Source organism: Balaenoptera musculus, chromosome 4 (genome assembly GCF_009873245.2).
Source record: "Balaenoptera musculus isolate JJ_BM4_2016_0621 chromosome 4, mBalMus1.pri.v3, whole genome shotgun sequence".
NCBI lineage: Eukaryota > Metazoa > Chordata > Mammalia > Artiodactyla > Balaenopteridae > Balaenoptera > Balaenoptera musculus.
In genome coordinates this window covers 86,671,613-86,695,682 of record NC_045788.1, presented here as the reverse complement: position 1 = coordinate 86,695,682, position 24,070 = coordinate 86,671,613, and the positions used below count along the sequence as shown (strand labels likewise).

The 24,070-nt window shown below is 40.2% G+C and overlaps 1 protein-coding gene across 1 annotated transcript in view; it reads left to right on the top strand.

Annotated features, from left to right (window-relative positions):
- The window catches only part of CD96 (CD96 molecule), a 91,296-nt gene that overhangs the window by 13,065 nt on the left and 54,161 nt on the right, over nucleotides 1-24,070 (top strand). The window contains 3 exon segments of the mRNA XM_036849687.1: nucleotides 15,146-15,213; nucleotides 16,733-16,940; nucleotides 20,731-20,786. Of these exon segments, the coding sequence (XP_036705582.1) occupies nucleotides 15,146-15,213; nucleotides 16,733-16,940; nucleotides 20,731-20,786 (332 nt within the window).

The following is a 24,070-nucleotide window of genomic DNA, read 5'->3' as shown; positions in this document are numbered from 1 at the left end:
ACAACGAAGTTCTAAAGGCTAGGTATAACTTTCAGAATATCCAGTTTTTAAAAAAAAAAAATGTGCTGTTGATAATAATGAGGATGTTCATACCCCATGATCCATTAATTATACTTCAGGGAATTTATCTTAAGTAGCTGAATGGTCAGAAGAAAGCTGTTAGCTTAAGGACAATCATTGCTATAAAGATTATAATAGTTTAAATAAGGTAAAAACCCAAACTGAAAAAGCATATGCTTCAGTAATTGAAAATTACTAAACAAATGATGATGTGTATATATGACATAGAGCATCTAAAAATTTCAACCACAAATAGCTTAAGAATCATGCAGAACATTTTAAGTAAAAATATAGGTAACACTCTTTGGTTAATAAAATTGCAAAGTATGAAAAAAAATACATGCATACAAATAAGATTTGTATAGATATAGAAAAAAAGAAATAAGGTTTTCTGGATATTAGGATGATAGAATTGTTTTCATTTATAGATTTTTTTAAAATTTATTTTTAAAAATTTATTTTTGGTTGCATTGGGTCTTCATTGCAGCGCGTGGGCTTTCTCTATTTGGGGCGAGCGGGGGCTAGTCTTCGCTGTGGTGCGCGGGCTTCTCATTGCGGTGGCTTCCCTTGTTGCTGAGCATGGGCTCTAGAGCACAGGCTGAGTAGTTGTGGTGCATGGGCTTAGTTGCTGTGCAGCATGTGGGATCTTCCCGGACCAGGGCTGGAACCTGTGTTCCCTGCATTGGCAGGCAGTTTCTTAACCACCGCACCACCAGGGAAGTCCTGTAAGTTATTTCTGACATTATTATAGTTTACTTACATATGTGTATATATATATATATATATATATATATATATATATATATATATATGTATGTATATAACCTTCCTGAAAAGAGAGACTACAAAACTATTCATCTAATATCACTTTAAAAATGAAAATAGGAGGAGGGGCAAGATGGCGGAAGAGTAAGACGCGGAGATCACCTTCCTTCCCACAGATACAGTAGAAATACATCTACACGTGGAACTGCTCTTACAGAACACCTACTGAACGCTGGCAGAAGACCTCAGACCTCCCAAAAGGCAAGAAAATCCCCACGTACTTGGGTAGGGCAAAGGAAAAAAGAAATAACAGAGACAAAAGAATAGGGACGGGACTTGCACCAGTAGGAGGGAGCTGTGAAGGAGGAAAGGTTTCCACACACTAGGAAGCCCCTTCGTGGGCAGAGACTGTGGGTGGCAGAGGGGGGAAGCTTCAGAGCCACGGAGGAGAGCGCAGCCACAGGGGTGCGGAGGGCAAAGCGGAGAGATTCCCGCATGGAGGATTGGTGCTGAGTAGCACTCACCAGCCCGAGAGGCTCGTCTGCTCACCCGCCGGGGCGGGCGGGGGCTGGGAGCTGAGGCTCGGGCTTCGGTGCTAGCTGGGAGGGAGTCTGGGAAAAAGTCTGCAGCTGCCGAAGAGACTTTTTCTTGCCTCTTTGTTTCGCGGCGCGCAAGAGGAGGGGATTCAGAGCGCCACCTAAACGAACTCTAGACGCGGGCGCGAGCTGCGGCTATCAGTGTGGACCCCAGAGACGGGCGCGAGCCGCGGTTATCAGCGCGGACCCCAGAGACGGGCAGGAGACGCTAAGGCTGCTGCTGCCGCCACCAAGAAGCCTGTGTGCGAGCACAAGTCACTCTCCACACCGCCCCTCCCGGAAGCCTGTGCAGCTCGCCACTGCCAGGGTCCCGTGATCCAGGGACAACTTCGCCAGGAGAACTCACGGCACTCCTCAGGCTGCTGCAACGTCACGCCAGCCTCTGCCGCCGCAGGCTCGTCCCGCATCCGTACCCCTCCCTCCCCGCGGCCTGAGTGAGCCAGAGCCCCCGAAGCAGCTGCTCCTTTAACCCCGTTCTGTCTGGGCGGGGAACAGACGCCCTCAGGCGAACTACATGCAGAGGCGGGTCCAAATCCACAGCTGAACCCCGGGAGCTGTACAAACAAAGAAGAGAAAGGGAAATCTCTCCCAGCAACCTCAGAAGCAGCAGATTAAAGCTCCACAAACAACTTGATGTGCCTGCATCTGCTGAATACCTGAATAGACAACGAATCATCCCAAATTCAAGAGGTGGACTTTGGGAGCAGGATATATTAATTTTTCCCCTTTTCCTTTTTTTGTGAGTGTATATGTGTATGCTTCTGGGTGAGATTTTGTCTGTATAGCTGTGCTTTCACCATTAGTCCTAGGGTTAGGTCCATCCGGGTTTTTTTTGTTTTTTTTCTTTTTTTCTTTTTTTTACTTAAAAAAATTTTTTTTCCTAATAAATGTTTTCTTAATAATTTTTTCCTTATTTTCTATTTTTAGAAATTAAAAAAAAATTTTTAATAACTTTTTCATATTTTTTATTTTAAAAAATTAAAAATTTTTTTTCTTAATAAATTCTTTTCTTAATAATTTTTTTATTTTTTACTATAAAAAATTAATCTATTTTTAAAAATTAAAAAAAAATTTTTTCTGAATACATTTATTCTTACTAATTTTTTTTCTTATTTTTTATTATAATAGCTTTATTTTATTTTATTTTACCCTCTTTCTTTCTTTCTTTCTTTCTATTTTTTTCTCCCTTTTATTCTGAGCTGTGTGGATGAAAGGCTCTTGGTGCTCCAGCCAGGCATCAGGGCTGTGCCTCTGTGGTGGGAGAGCCAACTTCAGGACACTGGTCCACAAGAGACCTCCCAGCTCCACGTAATACCAAACGGCGAAAATCTCTCAGAGATCTCCATCTCAACATCAAGACTCAGCTTCACTCAATGACGAGCAAGCTACAGTGCTGGACACCCTATGCCAAACAACTAGCAAGACAGGAACACAGCCCCATCCATTAGCAGAGAGGCTGCCTAAAATCATAATAAGGCCACAGACACCCCAAAACACACCACCAGATGTGGACGTGCCCACCAGAAAGACAAGATCCAACCCCATCCACCAGAACACATGCACTAGTCCCCTCCACCAGGAAGCCTACACAACCCACTGAACCAACCTTAGCCACTGGGGACAGATACCAAAAACAACGGGAACTATGAACCTGCAGCCTGTGAAAAGGAGACCCCAAACACAGTAAGATAAGCAAAATGAGAAGACAAAAAACCACACAGCAGGTGAAAGAGCAGGGTCAAAACACACCAGACCTAACAAATGAAGAGGAAATAGGCAGTCTACCTGAAAAAGAATTCAGAATAATGATAGTAAAGATGATCCAAAATCTTGGAAATAGAATAGACAAAATGCAAGAAACATTTAACAAGGATGTAGAAGAACTAAAGAGGAACCAAGCAATGATGAAAAACACAATAAATGAAATTAAAAATACTCTACACAGGATCAATAGCAGAATAACTGAAGCAGAAGAACGGATAAGTGACCTGGAAGATAAAATAGTGGAAATAACTACTGCAGAGCAGACTAAAGAAAAAAGAATGAAAAGAACTGAGGACCATCTCAGAGACCTCTGGGACAACATTAAATGCACCAACATTCGAATTATAGGGGTCCCAGAAGAAGAAGAGAAAAAGAAAGGGACTGAGAAAATATTTGAAGAGATTATAGTCGAAAACTTCCCTAACATGGGAAAGGAAATAGCCACCCAAGTCCAGGAAGCGCAGAGAGTCCCATACAGAATAAACCCAAGGAGAAACACGCCGAGACACATAGTAATCAAAGTGGCAAAAATTAAAGACAAAGAAAAATTATTGAAAGCAGCAAGGGAAAAACGACAAATAACATACAAGGGAACTCCCATAAGGTTAACAGCTGATTTCTCAGCAGAAACTCTGCAAGCCAGAAGGGAGTGGCATGATATACTTAAAGTGATGAAAGGGAAGAACCTACAACCAAGATTACTCTACCCGGCAAGGATCTCATTTAGATTTGATGGAGAAATCAAAAGCTTTGCAGACAAGCAAAAGCTGAGAGAGTTCAGCACCACCAAACCAGCTTTACAACAAATGCTAAAGGAACTTCTCTAGGCAAGAAACACAAGAGAAGGAAAGGACCTACAAAAACAAATCCAAAACAATTAAGAAAATGGTCATAGGAACATACATATCGATAATTACCTTAAATGTGAATGGATTAAATGCCCCAACCAAAAGACATAGACTGGCTGAATGGATACAAAAACAAGACCCATATATATGCTGTCTACAAGAGACCCACTTTAGACCTAGGGACACATACAGACTGAAAGTGAGGGGATGGAAAAAGATATTCCATGCAAATGGAAATCAAAAGAAAGCTGGAGTAGCTATACTCATATCAGATAAAATAGACTTTAAAATAAAGAATGTTACAAGAGACAAGGAAGGACACTACATAATGATCCAGGGATCAATCCAAGAGGAAGATATAACAATTATAAATATATATGCACCCAACATAGGAGCACCTCAATACATAAGGCAACTGCTAACAGCTATAAAAGAGGAAATCGACAGTAACACAATAATAGTGGGGGACTTTAACACCTCACTTACACCAATGGACAGATCATCCAAAATGAAAATAAATAAGGAAACAGAAGCTTTAAATGACACAATAGACCAGATAGATTTAATTGATATATATAGGACATTCCATCCAAAAACAGCAGATTACACGTTCTTCTCAAGTGCGCACGGAACATTCTCCAGGATAGATCACATCTTGGGTCACAAATCAAGCCTCAGTAAATTTAAGAAAATTGAAATCATATCAAGCATCTTTTCTGACCACAACGCTATGAGATTAGAAATGAATTACAGGGAAAAAAACGTAAAAAGGACAAACACATGGAGGCTAAACAATACGTTACTAAATAACCAAGAGATCACTGAAGAAATCAAAGAGGAAATCAAAAAATACCTAGAGACAAATGACAATGAAAACACGACGACCCAAAACCTATGGGATGCAGCAAAAGCGGTTCTAAGAGGGAAGTTTATAGCTATACAAGCCTACCTAAAGAAACAAGAAAAATCTCAAGTAAACAATCTAACCTTACACCTAAAGAAACTAGAGAAAGAAGAACAAACAAAACCCAAAGTTAGCAGAAGGAAAGAAATCATAAAGATCAGAGCAGAAATACATGAAATAGAAACAAAGAAAACAATAGCAAAGATCAATAAAACTAAAAGTTGGTTCTTTGAGAAGATAAACAAAATTGATAAGCCATTAGCCAGACTCATCAAGAAAAAGAGGGAGAGGACTCAAATCAATAAAATCAGAAATGAAAAAGGAGAAGTTACAACAGACACTGCAGAAATTCAAAGCATCCTAAGAGACTACTACAAGCAACTTTATGCCAATAAAATGGACAACCTGGAAGAAATGGACAAATTCTTAGAAAGGTATAACCTTCCCAGACTGAATCAGGAAGAAACAGAAAATATGAACAGACCAATCACAAGTAATGAAATTGAAACTGTGATTAAAAATCTTCCAACAAACAAAAGTCCAGGACCAGATGGCTTCACAGGTGAATTCTATCAAACATTTAGAGAAGAGCTAACACCCATCCTTCTCAAACTCTTCCAAAACATTGCAGAGGAAGGAACACTCCCAAACTCATTCTATGAGGCCACCATCACCCTGATACCAAAACCAGACAAAGACACTACAAAAAAAGAAAATTACAGACCAATATCACTGATGAATATAGATGCAAAAATCCTCAACAAAATACTAGCAAACAGAATCCAGCAACACATTAAAAGGATCATACACCACGATCAAGTGGGATTTATCCCAGGGATGCAAGGATTCTTCAATATACGCAAATCAATCAATGTGATACACCATATTAACAAATTGAAGAATAAAAACCATATGATCATCTCAATAGATGCAGAAAAAGCTTTTGACAAAATTCAACACCCATTTCTGATAAAAACTCTCCAGAAAGTGGGCATAGAGGAACCTACCTCAACATAATAAAGGCCATATATGACAAACCCACAGCAAACATCATTCTCAATGGTGAAAAACTGAAAGCATTTCCTCTAAGATCAGGAACGAGACAAGGATGTCCACTCTCACCACTATTATTCAACATAGTTCTGGAAGTCCTAGCTATGGCAATCAGAGAAGAAAAAGAAATAAAAGGAATACAAATTGGAAAAGAAGAAGTAAAACTGTCACTGTTTGCGGATGACATGATACTATACATAGAGAATCCTAAAACTGCCACCAGAAAACTGCTAGAGCTAATTAATGAATATGGTAAAGTTGCAGGATACAAAATTAATGCACAGAAATCTCTTGCATTCCTATACACTAATGATGAAAAATCTGAAAGAGAAATTATGGAAACACTCCCATTTACCACTGCAACAAAAAGAATAAAATACCTAGGAATAAACCTACCTAGGGAGACGAAAGACCTGTATGCAGAAAACTATAAGACACTGATGAAAGAAATTAAAGATGATACCAACAGATGGAGAGATATACCATGTTCTTGGATTGGAAGAATCAACATTGTGAAAATGAGTATACTACCCAAAGCAATCTACAGATTCAATGCAATCCCTATCAAATTACCAATGGCATTTTTTACGGAGCTAGAACAAATCATCTTAAAATTTGTATGGAGACACAAAAGACCCCGAATAGCCAAAGCAGTCTTCAGGGAAAAAAATGGAGCTGGAGGAATCAGACTCCCTGACTTCAGACTATACTACAAAGCTACAGTAATCAAGACAGTATGGTACTGGCACAAAAACAGAAACATAGATCAATGGAACAAGATAGAAAGCCCAGAGATTAACCCACGCACCTATGGTCAACTAATCTATGACAAAGGAGGCAAAGATATACAATGGAGAAAAGACAGTCTCTTCAATAAGTGGTGCTGGGAAAACTGGACAGCTACATGTAAAAGAATGAAATTAGAATACTCCCTAACACCATACACAAAAATAAACTCAAAATGGATTAGAGACCTAAATATAAGACTGGACACTATAAAACTCTTAGAGGAAAACATAGGAAGAACACTCTTTGACATAAATCACAGCAAGATCTTTTTGATCCACCTCCTAGAGTAATGGAAATAAAAACAAAAATAAACAAATGGGACCTAATGAAACTTCAGAGCTTTTGCACAGCAAAGGAAACCATAAACAAGACGAAAAGACAACCCTCAGAATGGGAGAAAATATTTGCAAACGAATCAACGGACAAAGGATTAATCTCCAAAATATATAAACAGCTCATTCAGCTCAATATCAAAGAAACAAACACCCCAATCCAAAAATGGGCAGAAGACCTAAATAGACATTTCTCCAAAGAAGACATACAGATGGCCACGAAGCACATGAAAAGATGCTCAACATCACTAATTATTAGAGAAATGCAAATCAAAACTACAATGAGGTATCACCTCACTCCTGTTAGAATGGGCATCATCAGAAAATCTACAAACAACAAATGCTGGAGAGGGTGTGGAGAAAAGGGAACCCTCTTGCACTGTTGGTGGGAATGTAAATTGATACAGCCACTATGGAGAACAATATGGAGGTTCCTTAAAAAACTAAAAATAGAATTACCATATGACCCAGCAAGCCCACTACTTGGCATATACCCAGAGAAAACCGTAATTCAAAAAGACACATGCACCCGAATGTTCATTGCAGCACTATTTACAATAGCCAGGTCATGGAAGCAACCTAAATGCCCATCAACAGACGAATGGATAAAGAAGTTGTGGTACATATATACAATGGAATATTACTCAGCCATAAAAAGGAACGAAATTGAGTCATTTGTTGAGACATGGATGGATCTAGAGACTGTCATACAGAGTGAAGTAAGTCAGAAAGAGAAAAACAAATATCGTATATTAATGCATGTATGCGGAACCTAGAAAAATGGTACAGATGAGCCAGTTTGCAGGGCAGAAGTTGAGACACAAATGTAGAGAATGGTCATATGGACACCAAGGGGGGAAAACTGCGGTGAGGTGGGGATGGTGGTGTGCTGAATTGGGCAATTGGGATTGACATGTATACACTGATGTGTATAAAACTGATGCCTAATAAGAACCTGCAGTATAAAAAAACAAACAAAACAACTAATACTAAACTTTCATTGGGTTATTTGTATGGAAATATGTTAATATAAATGTTTCAGACATTACATGAAATTTCTAAAAATCTTATATTTGTATTTGTATGGAAATATGTATGGAAATATGTTAATATAAATGTTTCAGACATTACATGAAATTTCTAAAAATCTTATATTTGTATTTGTATGGAAATATGTATGGAAATATGTTAATATAAATGTTTCAGACATTACATGAAATTTCTAAAAATCTTATATTTGTATTTGTATGGAAATATGTATGGAAATATGTTAATATAAATGTTTCAGACATTACATGAAATTTCTAAAAATCTTATATGTTCTGGTATAATGTTATAAGTAATAATCCTAGTTATTACTTTAAAATGTATATCTCAGAAATAACTAATTTTCTTGTCAACTGCATTATTATGAACTTTCATCAAATCTTTAACCGTGGTCATTCTTAAGTCTTTTGTCATTTGCAGACAGTTCTGGGTGTACTCTGATGATTTTGCAAATATGTTCCTATAAAAGGGTTTCATCTTCAAGAAATTCATGGAAAAGACTCTGACAAGTACAGGTTTCTGGTAACTGACTGTACTGCTGAACTGAATGAATAAGCATTTTCAGAACTCTAATGAAAAACTGATGAACTCATAAAAGTGCAAAAAAAAAAAAAAACAATACTCCAACATAAAATAAAAATTTTAAAAAGAATAATAATAAAAGAATAAAAGACAAAAAAAAGTTTAAAAAGACTAAAGTTTAATAAGCTTTACTGTACAGATTTTTGCTGGCTAGTCAGTTGATCTGTAGTGGACTTATCTTATCTGAAGGGTATCTAATCTGTTTTTCCAAGCAAATGTTAAAGCTTTCAGTCAGCTTATGTCTTTTCTGCAACGCTGAGCTTCTCCAGGGCAAAAAGCTGCATCACTCATTTCAGAAATCCCTAGCATCTAGTATAGTGCCTAGAACATAGGCACTCAGTAAATATCTAATACATAATTGAATTGTTTCGTTTTTCTTTGTCCCCTTCCCTCACAGTCCTATTCGTTGGCCTCATATTAAATGGATGATCACTAAACCTCATGCTGGCTGTCTTGATTGGTTAATGAGCAGCTCATTAAGTATCAATGACTAGATAACTGATAAGACAGCCTCTATTTAACAGTTTTCTTCAAAGAAACTAACATTGTCTGTGAATCCTGCCAACACATTTAGGATAAATAAGGGATGGAGAGATTGCACCTAAGGTCACACAGTAAGAGAGTGAGTCCTCAACTTCTACAGGAACTTCAAGCCATGCTCTCAGTTTAAAGAATGCATCATAATTGAGACAACTTGAGGAATCTTTTTGAAAGAAACTTCTTTTCAAAGGGAACATTTTATTGGCAAATGTGCTGATCAAATTCCAACTGTGCATTCCCTTTTAAAATGTCAAAATCTATTTGCTCCTCTAATTTACATCCGTACTCCATACTGCTGGCACTGTGGGATTCAGCAAGCCTGAGATGAAATCATCTAATCTCCCATTATTAAGGAATAAACTACAGTCCTTTATGTCATGACTGTTGTAGGTCTGCAGAGAACATAAATATCCCCTCAATCCATTTTTTAGTGCTTTAGTCTCCTGTTAAACTGGCAGTAGTAATCATAATGATAACCAATTGTTCTTAACAGACATGATATAATGTGGCTTTTAGAAAAAAGTTAAAAAGTAGAGATGGTGAAGATGAGCACAGGGGGGGTAGAAACCTGCTTTATTGAACTCAGTAACTCCGGGGAGCTGCAAAGTGCTCCCACTTCAAGTGCTGCATTAAACCCTGGAAACAATTTGACAAACTAAATTTAGTTTAATCTAAGTCACTGGAAAACAAAAGCCATGGCTTGTATGTGGAATTTTATAAAATCTAATTAATTCAATTATGACCTTCATGAGAAAGGTTATTATTGGGATTCTCAGTTATCATAAAAATATTATTTGCTGTGTGTCTCTGATCCCATGCTAAGGCTGCGTTAAATGTGTTCATGGAGCAGATCCTTTGCATTTTGGAATGTTACATTCCAGGATCATGACTACACTGAAGTAGAAAGGCATCTGGTGCAAATTGTGTATCCAACATTTATCTAGAAAGAGAGGTAACTAAGTAAACACAAAGGGCTAACCCTCGGTGTCAGCTGAGGCTCCGTGTGCATGGTTGGATGATGAGAAAAAGTCATAGAATGTGTGTATTTAGATGGAATGCAGTAGGTAGAGAAAGGACAAATGATATTTTTCCTAGTTTATGTCCTGGGGCACAAGCATGCAGTCAACAGGGAAATTCTGTGGTCTTACTCTGGGAGCTTCTAAATACAGTCTAATATTCTGTGTTCATTCCAAACTATCATCCTGATTTCCCACAGTATAAATTTCAATTCAATCTAACAAACATATGTGAATCTGTTTTAAGTGCTAGGTCCTGCAGGGATACAAAACTATATTGAACATGTTTCCTACCATGAAATACAACTTTAATAAAAATGTAAAAACTAGCAACATAGAGGGAAAATAATTTGATTCTGACTAAATGTACCTGGAAAAGCCTCTTAGGTTATGTCTGAGCTGGATAATTAAAGCCAGCAAACAACAGACATGTACTACACCAAGACCCTGGGACCTGTGAGCACATAGTGGGAGTGGGAGTGGGGGAGGTGATGAGGGAATGTTTGTTCCCAAACTTGGTGGATAAAGAGAAACCCATGACTTTTCTCTTTAAAATCATGAAAAGAAAATGAGAAGCATACCAGATTCACACAGTTCAATATTAGTGATAAAGGTATATAACTAAAACCTAGATGCTTATGTTTCTTTAAATTTTTATCTATAAATGTATCTTTTCAATATTCTCTTCTTTATTATTTGTAATGTTTTATATGTAAACAAAAATCCAAATGGTACCATCAACAATATTGGTTTTCCATGCCTATGGGAAGCCTAGCTGTTCAGAAAAGAAAGCTGTCACCTTCTACCTGATGGCAACTGACCCTAACTGTCTTCACCATAATCAAAAATGAAGTGTTAGGGGGCTTCCCTGGTGGCGCAGTGGTTAAGAATCTGCCTGCCAATGCAGAGGACACGGGTTCGAGCCCTGGTCTGGGAAGATCCCACATGCCGCGGAGCAACTAAGCCCGTGAGCCACAACTACTGAGCCTGCGCGTGTAGAGCCTGTGCTCCGCAACAAGAGAGGCCACGACAATGAGAAGCCCGCGCACCGCGATGAAGAGTAGCCCCCGCTCGCCGCAACTAGAGAAAGCCTGCACACAGAAACGAAGACCCAACACAGCCAAAAATAAATAAAAAAAAAAAAAAAAAAATGAAGTGTTAACAAATACCGCGTGCTAACACATATATATAGAATCTAAAAAAAGAAATGGTTATGAAGAACCTAGGGGCAGGACGGGAATAAAGATGCAGACCTACTAGAGAATGGACTTGAGGACACGGGGAGTGGGAAGGGTAAGCTGGGACAAAGTGAGAGAGTGGCATGGACATATATACACTACCAGATGTAAAATAGATAGCTAGTGGGAAGCAGCCGCATAGCACAGGGAGATCAGCTCGGTGCTTTGTGACCACCTAGAGGGGTGGGATAGGGAGGGTGGGAGGGAGATGCAAGAGGGAGGGGATATGGGGACATATGTATACATAGAGCTGATTCACTTTGTTATAAAGCAGAAACTAACACACCATTGTGAAGCAATTATACTCCAATAAAGATGTTAAAAAAAAAAAAATGAAGTGTTAGCCAACCTACAAAGTGTTGACAACCAATTGTGATGATTGGAAAAATATTGTTGTGGACTTCTATAAAATGGACATGGGGAGCTTTGCAAGGAGCCTACTTTGACAGCACTGACTGGATGGAGAATAAATGGAGCAAAGTGAAGATAGGAAGCAGTTAGGAGATAAAGAAGTAACAATCGATGCAGTTAACAGAACTTATTGAATGGGCTCTATACACTCAGCACCTACTTGTCCTGTGGCCACCACTGCCAGCTCTGACATGGAGCTCAGGGCAACCCAGAGATGAGGTCACCTCACTAAATCAAATAGTGCCATGGTCTCTTTTCTGCTTTGAAAATTCTGATTCTAGTACTAAAATAGGAACCCCTCTGCAAATTATTTTAGGGTTTGTCAGGTCATTAAGAGACATTCAGGAGGAGTTTTCCATGAGTCAATATGAACCCTCCCAGCCCTCATCATGCTAATTATTTTATCCAACTCCTGTATGTTATTATGCATTTATTTTTCTTCTGTGGGTCCTGATTTTCTGTTTGTTTTTCTTATGAATTTTTCTTCTCGTCAAACAGACTCTCAGCAGAAAAGTCAAGGACTGTCCATTCTACTACTTTTGTGAAGCAGTATGTAGCAAAGGCATTAATAGCATGGCTTTTCGAGGGAAATTGTTGTTTTGAAATCCTGGCTTTACATTTATTTTTTTCCTGGCTCTACATTTAATAGCTGTGTGACCTAGGCGCTAGGATTAGGGTGAAGTGAGTAGGGTCCTCACCTTGGGTGCAAAATTTAAGGAGGTGCCCCAAGAAATCAGTAATCAAGATATATATCTTAATAAAATATTTTTAAAAATCAAAATTTAGGGAAAATCCATGATGAACAAAATGTCGAATTTTAAAATAAAAGCACAACGTTTTTTGTTTGTTTTGAGATCCTGCTGTGCTGTTCAGAGAACAGGATTTTCCAGTCAGCCTGTGGTTCCTGGGTCTTCGTGGCATCATGCCCGCCACGGGTGCGGGTTTAAAGGTTGACAAGGGCAGGAGAAAAGATTGAGCAATGCATGGCTTCATGTAGTCGTTTTTCAAAATGTTAAATTGTAGAGGGTTTATTCATTTTTTCCACTGAGGCAAAATATGGGAGAATATTTTGATAAGTGCATATAGGGACACACATTTTTCCTTTTGTCTCAGAATTCTGTACAGCCTTGGATACGTTGCCCAGCCTGAGTTTTAGTTCTGTCATCCACAAAAGGGGATAATTGAAGTTATATAATTATAATTATAATTATAATTATATAATTATAGTTTTACAATTATTTTATAATTATAGTTTTATAATTATATTATAATTATATTGTTATAGTACCAGCTCCATGGTGTTGTTGTGAGGTGCTAAATAACTTAGCACAGTACCTATGCTCAATACATATCAAAAACTAATCTTTAGGCCTTCCCTGGTGGCGCACTGGTTGAGAATCTGCCTGCTAATGCAGGGGACACGGGTTCGAGCCCTGGTTTGGGGAGATCCCACATGCCGTGGAGCAACTAGGCCCGTGAGCCACAACTACTGAGCCTGCGCGTCTGGAGCCTGTGCTCCGCAACAAGAGAGGCCGCGACGGTGAGAGGCCCGCGCACCGCGATGAAGAGTGGCCCCCGCTTGCCGCAGCTAGAGGAAGCCCTCGCACAGAAACGAAGACCCAACACAGCCAAATAAATAAATAAATAAATAAATAATAATTAAAAAAAAAAAACTAATCTTTAAAGAGTTCTTTTTAGGACTCTCCATAATTCTTCAGTTTAGTCGAGCAGAGAGTAAATACTCATGAATTCACAGCAGGCTGACTCAGTTGAGGCCGGAGGACAGTGATTTAGTATTAACTGAACATCTACTGAGTGTTAGGACTCGTGTAGGTGTATCATATACATTAGCTAGTTCAGTCTACATTCCTCATTCAGTTTTGTAGGGGTCCACCAAGTTGGAAATCCCATGAAGTTTTAGAAATATTTATTAATATTTTAAAAGTTATCAAAAGAAGAAAAGAAAAGAAAAACAGGCAAGAATAAAGGTTCTGTGCAAGATCCCCTACCAGTCTGTATCCGGAAGAACAGGTGCCCTAAGATCATTCTTATCAGGTAGGAGTTGAGGTGTATTCTCTGACCCCTATCACCAAAGGTAGATCAATATATCATAAAAGGCTCCTTTCAATCAGCAAATTGTCCACACCTCTAAAATCTCCAATTTATACAAAGACCTCTGGCTTCCTGGAATTTCTTATACATTTTTCATTCAAGATAGTCCCCCAAAAAAATTTTATTTGTTTTGTGATGGCTTGGTTTTATTAAGACGTGCTGTCTCAGGGGCTTATTTGTCCCTTCTTTGGTGCTGTGACTTAAATACCTTCTTTGTGTGACCTTTGAGCAAGTTAGCTAACCTTGGTTTATTCCAGATCGCTGTAAGGAGTAAATAAGGTAAGACTTGAAAGAACTTGGCACAGTGCCTAAAACACAGTAGGTGCTAAATAAATTTAAGCTATGACTAACAAGAATATAAAAATGTAGTAGTGGTCATCGTATAATGTTAGTATTGTCTCTCCCTCTCCCAGCTCTAGACATTTCATTGTTTCCCTGCATTTTGTCACCTCGCTTCCCATTTGCTCCACGAAGGCAGGTGCTCACATGCAGATTCTTGCCTCGGCCCCCTTATATCTGGAGACTCTGGAATCTCTCAGGCTGTCCTGATGTTGTAGATTACAGGGCACACTTTGCAACCGAATCCATCTTTCCCAACGAAGGAACAAATCCCTCCTCTACAACAGTCAAGCACCCAGAAAATAAACAAACAAAAAACCCTCTGCATAATTTTTAAAATATCTTGTCTCTATCAATTAAACCACCCTGGCCAGTCACCCCCAGCTACGCAGTAAAGGAAAAAGCAGTTTTCTCACCAATCTCCAACTTCAGCCTCTGACTGCTCTTCTTCCACGACAGAGTGACAGATGGAAATGTTCCAAATGGCGAGTCATTTACTAAAAGATCAAGCATTTTGAACCCCTAGATTCTCACAAAAACAGTCCCTGTGCATAAAACAATAGCTGTAAAACGTAGCTTGTGCTGAAGAACCTGCAGGGGGAGCCTGCCTCCTTAATTACTGGCCTCCAGATCAGCAGACGCTGAGTGAAATGCCTTCCTCTTTCTTCTGCTGTCAGGGCTCCTTTTGGGGCCCCTGTCTCCGGAACATAAGTTCTCTCCCTTTAATTTTCTGTATCCTTCCTCGTTAGGAAGGCAGCGGCACAGACTCTTAAGTCCTACTTTATGTGGGTATAACGTTATGTTCTTTGCTTCAGGAGTAAGTCTGTGATTCTCTGCAGGCAGTACTACCTGTATATCTGTAGGTAAAGCTGATACCAATCCTCACCATGTTCACCTAAAAAATTGTCTTGCGTAAGAGTTTCTACTAAGTATATTCTGGAAATACCTATATAAACTATCTAAGAAGTCTGCCTTCCTGTTTTCCACTTCTTGCTCTGCTCCCAGCTCATACTTGAATTCTCTCCCTCACCTGGCTTCCCTTTCTTCTACCCTGAATCTGTCTCATTTTTTAAACTAGAGATTCCAAGTCACAGACCTTTGTTTTCATTATTTCATGACTTCTTCCCCATCCAATGCATTCCTGTTCACCCTTCTCCTTTTCAGTTCCTTCCATTTTCCCCGACCCCTATGCATAATGATTCATCTGTTGTTTGGAGTTAGACCAGTGGTTCTCAGCCCCCGGTCCTCTGAGGACCTTTTAAAAAAAAGTGCCCTGGGATGAGACTGATCCCAGAACAACTCCATTAGAACCTCCGGAGAAGAAGCTTGTGCATCAGAATGTGTTCAGAGCAACTCAGTTGAAAATATTGAGCTATACTGAAGGAGGATAAGGACATAGCCCTTCCTCTCTGCTTATGCCCCTTAAGAGTCCCCTCCTCACTAGGCCCTTAGTCAGCACATTTACTGACCCTGCCCACTGTGACATCTCCGGGACCTTGTCCATGAGATTCAGGCTAAGGCAAGAATAATGAAGGCTTTTTTTCATAGACCCACAAAAAGGATATAGACTAGAGCAATCAAGTACTCCAGTTAAACTCTGATCTCCAAATTCAGATTAACATTTACAGCCTATTCCTTATGTGTCCTTTTTGAAGGTCACAATCACAGAAATAAGAACAGAAGGACCGCAACTAGGCTGAGGTAAGGAGGTAAGGAGATACCAAGGACACAAAATTTAAGGAGGCGCTCACTCTCAGGTGCCCACCCTGCACTTACAAGATCCTGAGAGTGAGTGCTTCCTTAAATTTTGCATCCTAGGAGACTCTCTTTACCTCATTCTAGTCCTGGCTCCAAAGGGAGCTAAAATGAGACCTTTCCTAACGGAATGCTGGAATGCTGGGAAGCGAGGACGAGTGTAATCATCCAGTTCAGTGAAGATTTAATAAGTAAAACTGATACAGCCTCCTGAGCACATCGTAGCAGTAAGATTTCAGAACTTGAAATGAGAATTATGATCTGACATTAGCTCCCAGGGCTGTACCCCACCCCCCAAATCCCACCCCCAATATGCAACTTATGGAAGGTTATGAAAGGCAGTTTTAGTCAGAAGAGCAGCAAGTTTCTATTTGTGTTAGGAGAGAGTGACACTAATTTATAACTGAAAGTTAAGTGTAACGATACTTTCTCTAGTAACATACTCAGTATCTCTTAATTTGAATTCTTCATTCATCATCCCTATTGTTACAAGATACGAGTGAATTACTGCATGTGGAACACCTAGTCCAGAGCTGGCACAACTGAGTGCTCAAAGCTGGTAACCATTTTTGTCTCATCAGGAGGATAATGGAACTCAGGAAACACTGCTCACCCAATATCACCCCATCAGCAATTCCACGTTATTTAAAGACAGAGTCAAGCCAGGTACAGAGTGCAGCCTGTACCTCTCTCCAGTCCACATCCAGGGTGGTGGCCGGAAGTTCTCTTGCCAGGTTGTAGTCAGGTCTGGCAAAATCTTCCGGCGCTCCACCATGGTCAGGGTTTTTGGTGAGAGTTTCTGTTCTCTGGACTCCCTGCCATCCTCCTGTCACTGTCTCCTGCTTTCTCTCCACTAAAGAGGAAGCACCCTGTTAGCGGGAGAGCAGCCGCACAAGGGGCACTATTCTGGAGTTCTGTTTGCCTTGACACTTGTCATTCGTGTTAGGGGTGGGGACGAGGGTCGGAAGCTAAAGAATGATGGTTCAGTTGCCATAGATCGGTCAATTTCCTGGTGACCACTACCTTATGTGTAATTTTAATGTTTCCTGAGGATACTGGAAGTCTCTTTAATTATAACTAGGTCTAATTGCTTAGTTGTCTAATTGCCTTAGTTGCTTTCTGGAGCAGAGTGGAATAAGGCCAGTGTGAGAAAAGCAAGATGATAAACACAGCTCCACAGAAACTCTGCAGGAGTCCTCTCACCCCTACCAAGGCCAGCTGGGGTGAGAGACTGTCCAGCTTCTCCAGCAAAAGAACCTGCTGGGATGGCCCTCTGACCCTGCATTCGCAGGAGAGTGGAGCTTAGCTGAAATATCCACTGTGGCCTCAAACAAATTGCAGAGACTCTGCAGGGTGTGAATTTAAGGGAAATGTGAAAATTCTATTTTGCTCAGTGATGCAAGGAAACATTCATAAACAGAAACCCTTGGCTTTGGATATTTTTCATTTTTGTGACCAAGAACTGTGTTTTTTAAAACATCATTTTTGAATGAAGGCAAAGAGAAAAACAGTGATGCGGATGAGTAATTAATTGTTTTTGAAAATGAGGTAAACAAAGAGAAAATAATTCACAAAACCTAAGAGCATGGGCTGGTAGATTTTTTTCTCAGTTGTCCGAATGATAGGACAAGTGAAAAATCTTTGTTTTTACTTAGAATCTTATTGATTATTATTAAAGTTCACACAATTCAGTATTTTGAAGGAAATGCAAACCCTTTAGTTCATAAAGGTGGGAAGAGCTACAGCCAAAATGTATTTAGTTTGAAGTCGCTTGCTTATAGCTTCTCCTATATCTCTTTCTCCAGCTCTCACTCTCTTCCTCCTGCCCTCCCTCCCTTTCTCGTTCCTTCCCTCCCTCTTTCTCCATCTCTCCTCAGGGATGGGCTAGGAAATAATCAATTGCCCTTGATGATCAGGTTCCTTATGGAGCCTAGACGATGCCCTGTGATGAGTTGGAAAGGCTGTTCATCTCTTTTATTGACATCACCATTCACTCACTTATGGGGTATGACTGTCTTAGCACAAACATGAAGCTGACTCATCTGGCCTGACTATTGGCAAATCAATGGAGGCAGCCATCCGGGGTGTGAAAGAAAATAATTCTGTGTTAGGCAAACTGTGTCCCATTTGACCAAGAGTTTTTGTACCGTAACTCCATCTAATTGCCTTGTCAACGTTTAAACCATGTCCTGTAGCTCTTTGCTGCATTAAAATGCCTTCATCTTGGTCTGGAATGCTTTTTACTCTTTTACATCTCATCCTTATCACCCTGTCTCTACATCTCTCTGTCTCTATATTTCTGTTTTCTTCTTCTTTGAACTCCTTTCAATGGATGCTTAAAAATACGAAACTCTGCCTATTTGTTCATAGAATTAGATTTTTCCTGCTTCTTGGTTTTCTCCTTTAGCAAATGGGCCAGCTGTGTTGTGTGTTTGGACAGTCTTTAATCTATTTGGGGGTGTCACCCGAGTGTATATCATAGTGATCCTGGCAGAGGTATACACATATCGTATTCAGGACCCACTCTGCGTGCCTGGGTGATTCCCCAAATAGAATAAACCAAAAACAGAAACATGAAAACCTTGAAATAAATACTCAAATATATCACTGAGCCATTCTATAAGCCCTAAGTCCAGTTTATTTCTTCTTCCAGAACACCTTCATTCTCTGGCAGACCAGGGATCAGAAGCTTCCCCTCTGCTACTTCCTGCATCCCTCTCACTAGTCTCCTTTGACTTTCCTTTCCTTAGTGGGGAGTCACCTGCCATCACAAGTTTGCTCACCTGCACTCCTAAGCTCTAAACGTGATTGTCCTGAGCCCCCCAAAGAATCTGTCTCTCTCAATCGCCTCTGCAACTTTTAGTAATTGTTCTTTCTTTCAGGTCCTTCACTCTACTGACATTTGTTGCTAATAGGAAATCAGAAATAGGCCTCCTCCCATAACTATTTTAGGTTGTATCTTGGTTTGGGTTCCCCTGAAAGAAAACTTTGAGACAAGGATTTGAATTAAATTAATTTATTTGAGAGGTAGTCCTAGGAAACGTAGGAGTGGGAAAATATGTCAAGGAAGGGAAGGAAGATAATAAAATGTACGTGATCAAACCAGTTAGCACTATGGGCTTAGAGCTCATTCCCACTGGGAAACCCTGGGAGAATACACATCAGAGTTATCCCAAACAAAGGCGAGGAAGCTGGGGTATTATCCACCAACTCCCCGCCTGTTGTCACCATTAACCCTCTGGGACTTCCAGTCTGCTCTACTTGTGGACTGAGTGTGTTTCCATAACCTCAGTAAATCTTCAGGAGAGGGTCATATATATGCCCAGCAAGAGGCCTTCAGTAAGCAGAGGCTGAGTGGATGTAGCAGACACTGATGGCATCTGTGACAAGGGCCTTAATATTTTTTCCACTGGTTCATAGAGGGCTTTGTCTGCTATACTCAAGAATTTACTTGAGGGATTTCCCTGATGGCTCAGTGTTTAAGAATCCGCCTGCCATTGCAGGGGACACGGGTTCGATCCCCAGTCTGGGAAGATCCCACATGCTGCGGAGCAACTAAGCCCATGCGCCACAACTACTGAGCCTGTGCCCTAGAGCCTGCGAGCCACAGCTGCTGAGCCCACGTGCCACAACTACTGAGCCCACGTGCCACAACTACTGAAGCCTACATGCCACAACTACTGAAGCCCGCGTGCCTAGAGCCCATGCTCTGCAACAAGAGAAACCACCGCAATGAGAAGCCCGTGCACTGCAACAAAGAGTAGCCCCCGCTCGTGGCAACTGGAGAAAGCCTGCGTGCAGCAACGAAGACCCAACGCAGCCAAAAAAATAAATAAATAAAACAAAATAAATAAAAATTAAAAAAAAAACAAACTTACTTGAAGCCACTTCAGTTCAACGTGATGTCCTCAATGTCTGTTTTATGCTGGGCACTGTTAAGTGCTAGAGATGGAGAGATGAATAAAGCATTCTGGCTCCAAGGTACTTTTACAATTTAGCGGGACAACAAAATCACTGAAACAGCCCCTGATCTTTTCTAGTACCAAACAACGAAATAAGAACCAGGTGTTCTTCCTGCCCCTTCAGGGACCTGTAACCTGTGCTTTATTTCTAGGCCTTTGGACACATAGAACATTCCTCTCTTCCGCCTGCCCACTGCCTGCCCCTCCTCTCCCCCACATTCCTCCTTTCACCTGACTCACCCAGAAGCATCTTTCAGATATGAGATGCGGCCTCTTCCCAAAGCCTCCTCTTATTCCCCAAGGTTGGGTTAGAAACTTCTCTTAAAAGCTTTCTTCAAATCCCACATGTCCTTAATAGCAGCACTTATATCAGTTCTATCAAATCTAATTTCTAGTTTATGTATCTGTATTTTCCATGAAAATGTAAATTTCTCGAAGATGATGAATATGATTTCTTCACCTTTATTTCCTAGGCATCTAGTATACTGCTGGCACACAGTGGGAGTTTAATAAGTATCTGATGAGTTATGTATTTTTTACACACACACACACACACTAGTGACCGGGTAGGGTATCATTCAGGGCCACTAACTAACTGTGTTTTATTTGCCTTTAAGCTAAGCCAGAAATCCCCACGATTGTGGAAAATAATTCCATGGGTGTCTTCGGAGAGGTGAGTCACGTTAAAGCTTTTGAAAATCTACAGCATAATATGCCAAGGTGTGTCAGTTTGCATCGTTGCTCAGAATGTTTCTCAAAGGACCTTATTCCAATTAATTTCTGGTGGGAATGAAGGAAAGCTGAGTTGACTCTAGAACCCAAATGGGGATCCTTATTTTCTGACTTAGGGCTCTCAGAACATGTGATCTTGTGATCCTTAGTCCTTAAATTTCCTGGAAAAATTGTCTCAATTGTTTAAATTTCTGTTTAATAAATATTGAAGTAGATAGTGAAGGAAAAGTAGGGCAGAAAGAAGTGCGAATCCTGTTGTAAGAATGGGGTTTTTGCTCATCCTTTGACGTTTAATTTGTTCTAATTCATTTCCTATACCAGCTTTCCTAGTGTTTTGTTTTTTTTTTTTAAAGGTGTAGGCTTATTTATTTATTTATTTTTGGTTGTGTTGGGTCTTTGTTTCTGTGCGAGGGCTTTCTCTAGTTGCGGCAAGCGGGGGCCACTCTTCATCGCGGTGCGCGGGCCTCTCACTATCGCGGCCTCTCTTGTTGCGGAGCACAGGCTCCAGACGCGCAGGCTCAGTAGTTGTGGCTCACAGGCCTAGTTGCTCCGCGGCATGTGGGATCTTCCCAAACCAGGGCTCGAACCCGTGTCCCCTGCATTGGCAGGCAGATTCTCAACCACTGCGCCACCAGGGAAGCCCCCTAGTGTTTTTATTTTTAAGTGACAAGAGGAAATATACCCTTCTCAACTCATTCAGAACCCTGGCTATTTCTTAGGCAGTACAAGGAAGGGCAGGAGAAAAAGGAAATTAGAATGGGGCCCTCTGACTTCAAATTCTTGTAGGTAGTTCCCAGCCTCTAGTCTCTGGGATCTGGGCTTATTTCCCAGCTCTTCCTCTTGCTGGCTGTGACCTTGAACTAATTACTTCACACCTTTGTAGTCAGTTTTCCCATCTATATGAAGGGGGTAAGGAGAGTATCAGCACGTTGTTGTTGTTTTTAGGAATTAAATGAAATAATGCATGAAAAATTCTTGGTATATTGTTTGGTATATATTAAGTGCTCAATAAGCATTTTGTTGTTATTACTACTAATGTGTGTTGACCAGCTGTCTTGTGGCATTATGACTTCATTGAAACTTTTCAAAATCCCAAGTAAAATAAATATTCTCCTTAATTCTCAAACATTTCCTGTTACATGGGATGAGAGAAAATTATATTCCAGTTTCTTCTAGCCCCAAGAACATTAAATAACTTATGATTTCTTGTCATGTTTTCACTGAACATCAGTCATGTAATTTGACAGCTGCATACAAATCATAGCTCAGGCTCTGTGGTATGGTTTTAGATGAGTGTATTATCCAAGTCTTTTGATTTTATGAATTAGTCTCTTAGATTAATTGTTATTATAATCTCAAGTACATAGGAAAGGTTTCCATTTTTGTGTTCTGCCACAATTAATTTTCAAGTTTATTAGTGGACTGCATTTTAATAGTTTAAGTAAAATAAATAATCTAATGATATAATGTTTGGTAGGTGTTTTGTTTCTTACCAGGATTTTTTTGTAGGTTCTTGGGCCAATGTTTGTAGGTAACATGGACTCAATCCAGATATAGAACCACAAGGTTGGATCCAAGAATTCCAGTTTAAAAAGAAAAGGACTTTGTCTTATGTGTCATCAGATTTTCTCTTCTGTACCCATGCTTCCCTGGGCACTGACTAGAAAAACCAGAGAACTTTCCTTCCTGGGGAATTAGTTGGAATTAGTTGTTGTGGAATCACCACCTCCACATAACCAGCTATAGGGCACAGCTTGTCTTTGGATCTTTTAAGACCTTGCCAAACATTGGTAATTCCTCACTCTGATATTTTTATAATCCCAATTATATTTTTAATAACTTATTAACTCTTCAAAGCCCTTTCACATGCTTTTATCATGTGATGCTCCCAGTAAGCCTCTGAAATAGGTAGAACATCTGTTATTTCACAGATGAGAAATTGGGGCCTGGAGAGTCTAAACCACTGGCTGAGCCACTAATGAAGGGCAGAGGTGGGATGAGAATTTAGCATGCCCGTACCCAGGCAGGATGGCATAACAGAAGGAGATCATGCTTCAGGGGCAAATAGAACTAAGGTCAAATCCTAATTCAACCACTTACTAGCAACATAGCCTCATCTAGTAGTTAAGCTCTATGAGTCCCAACTAACTCATCTCCAAAACTGGGATCATAATAAATATTACACAGGGTTCTTAGGTGCATTAGATTTTTGCACAGTAATGGAGTATGTAGCACAGAGTGGATGTCTCAGAAATGTTTCTTCCCTTCCCACTATTTATCACTCACTCACTCTCTTTTACTTATTCCTTCCTCTGCATGAATATTCATAAATCTGCTATGTGATTGATTCTCAGAGACAGCGGGGTTAATGAAAAAACACAACAAGATAGGTTGTGGAATCTGATAAACCTGGGTCTGAATTCTCCTCCTTCACTATTAACTCTGGGCCTTGGACCAGATTAGATTAGAGTAGATTCCTCATCAATGAACAAGGACAACGATCCCAACCTCACAATGGTGACATAAGGACCAAATGAGAGACCTGTATGCAAAGCATCTACTATCTGGCAACCATTAGTGCTCAGTAATGGTAATTTCCTACCCTCCTCCCTTCATCTCTTAAAAATTAACCAAGTCAACATGCATGTATTGATACTTACTAGGTGCTACATGTTCACTGCACCAGCAGCCCTAAGTGTTAGAACAGTAGGGGTTTGGTCAGCTGTGAACTGTGTCTTCCAGTGGTACTGGTTAAAATTACAAAGCTTATGGTTAATTTAGCTTTCCTGTAGAATAGAAAAGCCCCCAAATTATTCTATCAATGATGCCTTTCAGGCTTAGACATGCTAGGGATGTCCACGGAGAGTGTCACCCCTATGGATGTCATGTTCTTGCGTGTTTCCAAGGGCTCAGCTTTGCCAGGGCTCCAGCATGGCACACAACCTCACCTCCACAGCGCCATGGAAAGAAAGAGTCTTTAACGTAAACTTCAGGGCCCCCATATAGCACCTTTTTGCTCTAGAGCAAAAGATGCTAGGCCGAAGAGTCCCTCGGCTGCAGCCCCTGGCCCTCTATACCTTACTCTGATGATGCAGCAAAGAAAGCACAGGAGAGATACACGAAAACTCTAGTTTACTCAACAGGGCAGTCTTTCCATGAGCCACATGTATCTCTTTTTCCTGCCTGTGCTTTTACTCGATCATCTCCATGGGTCCTGTCCTTGTC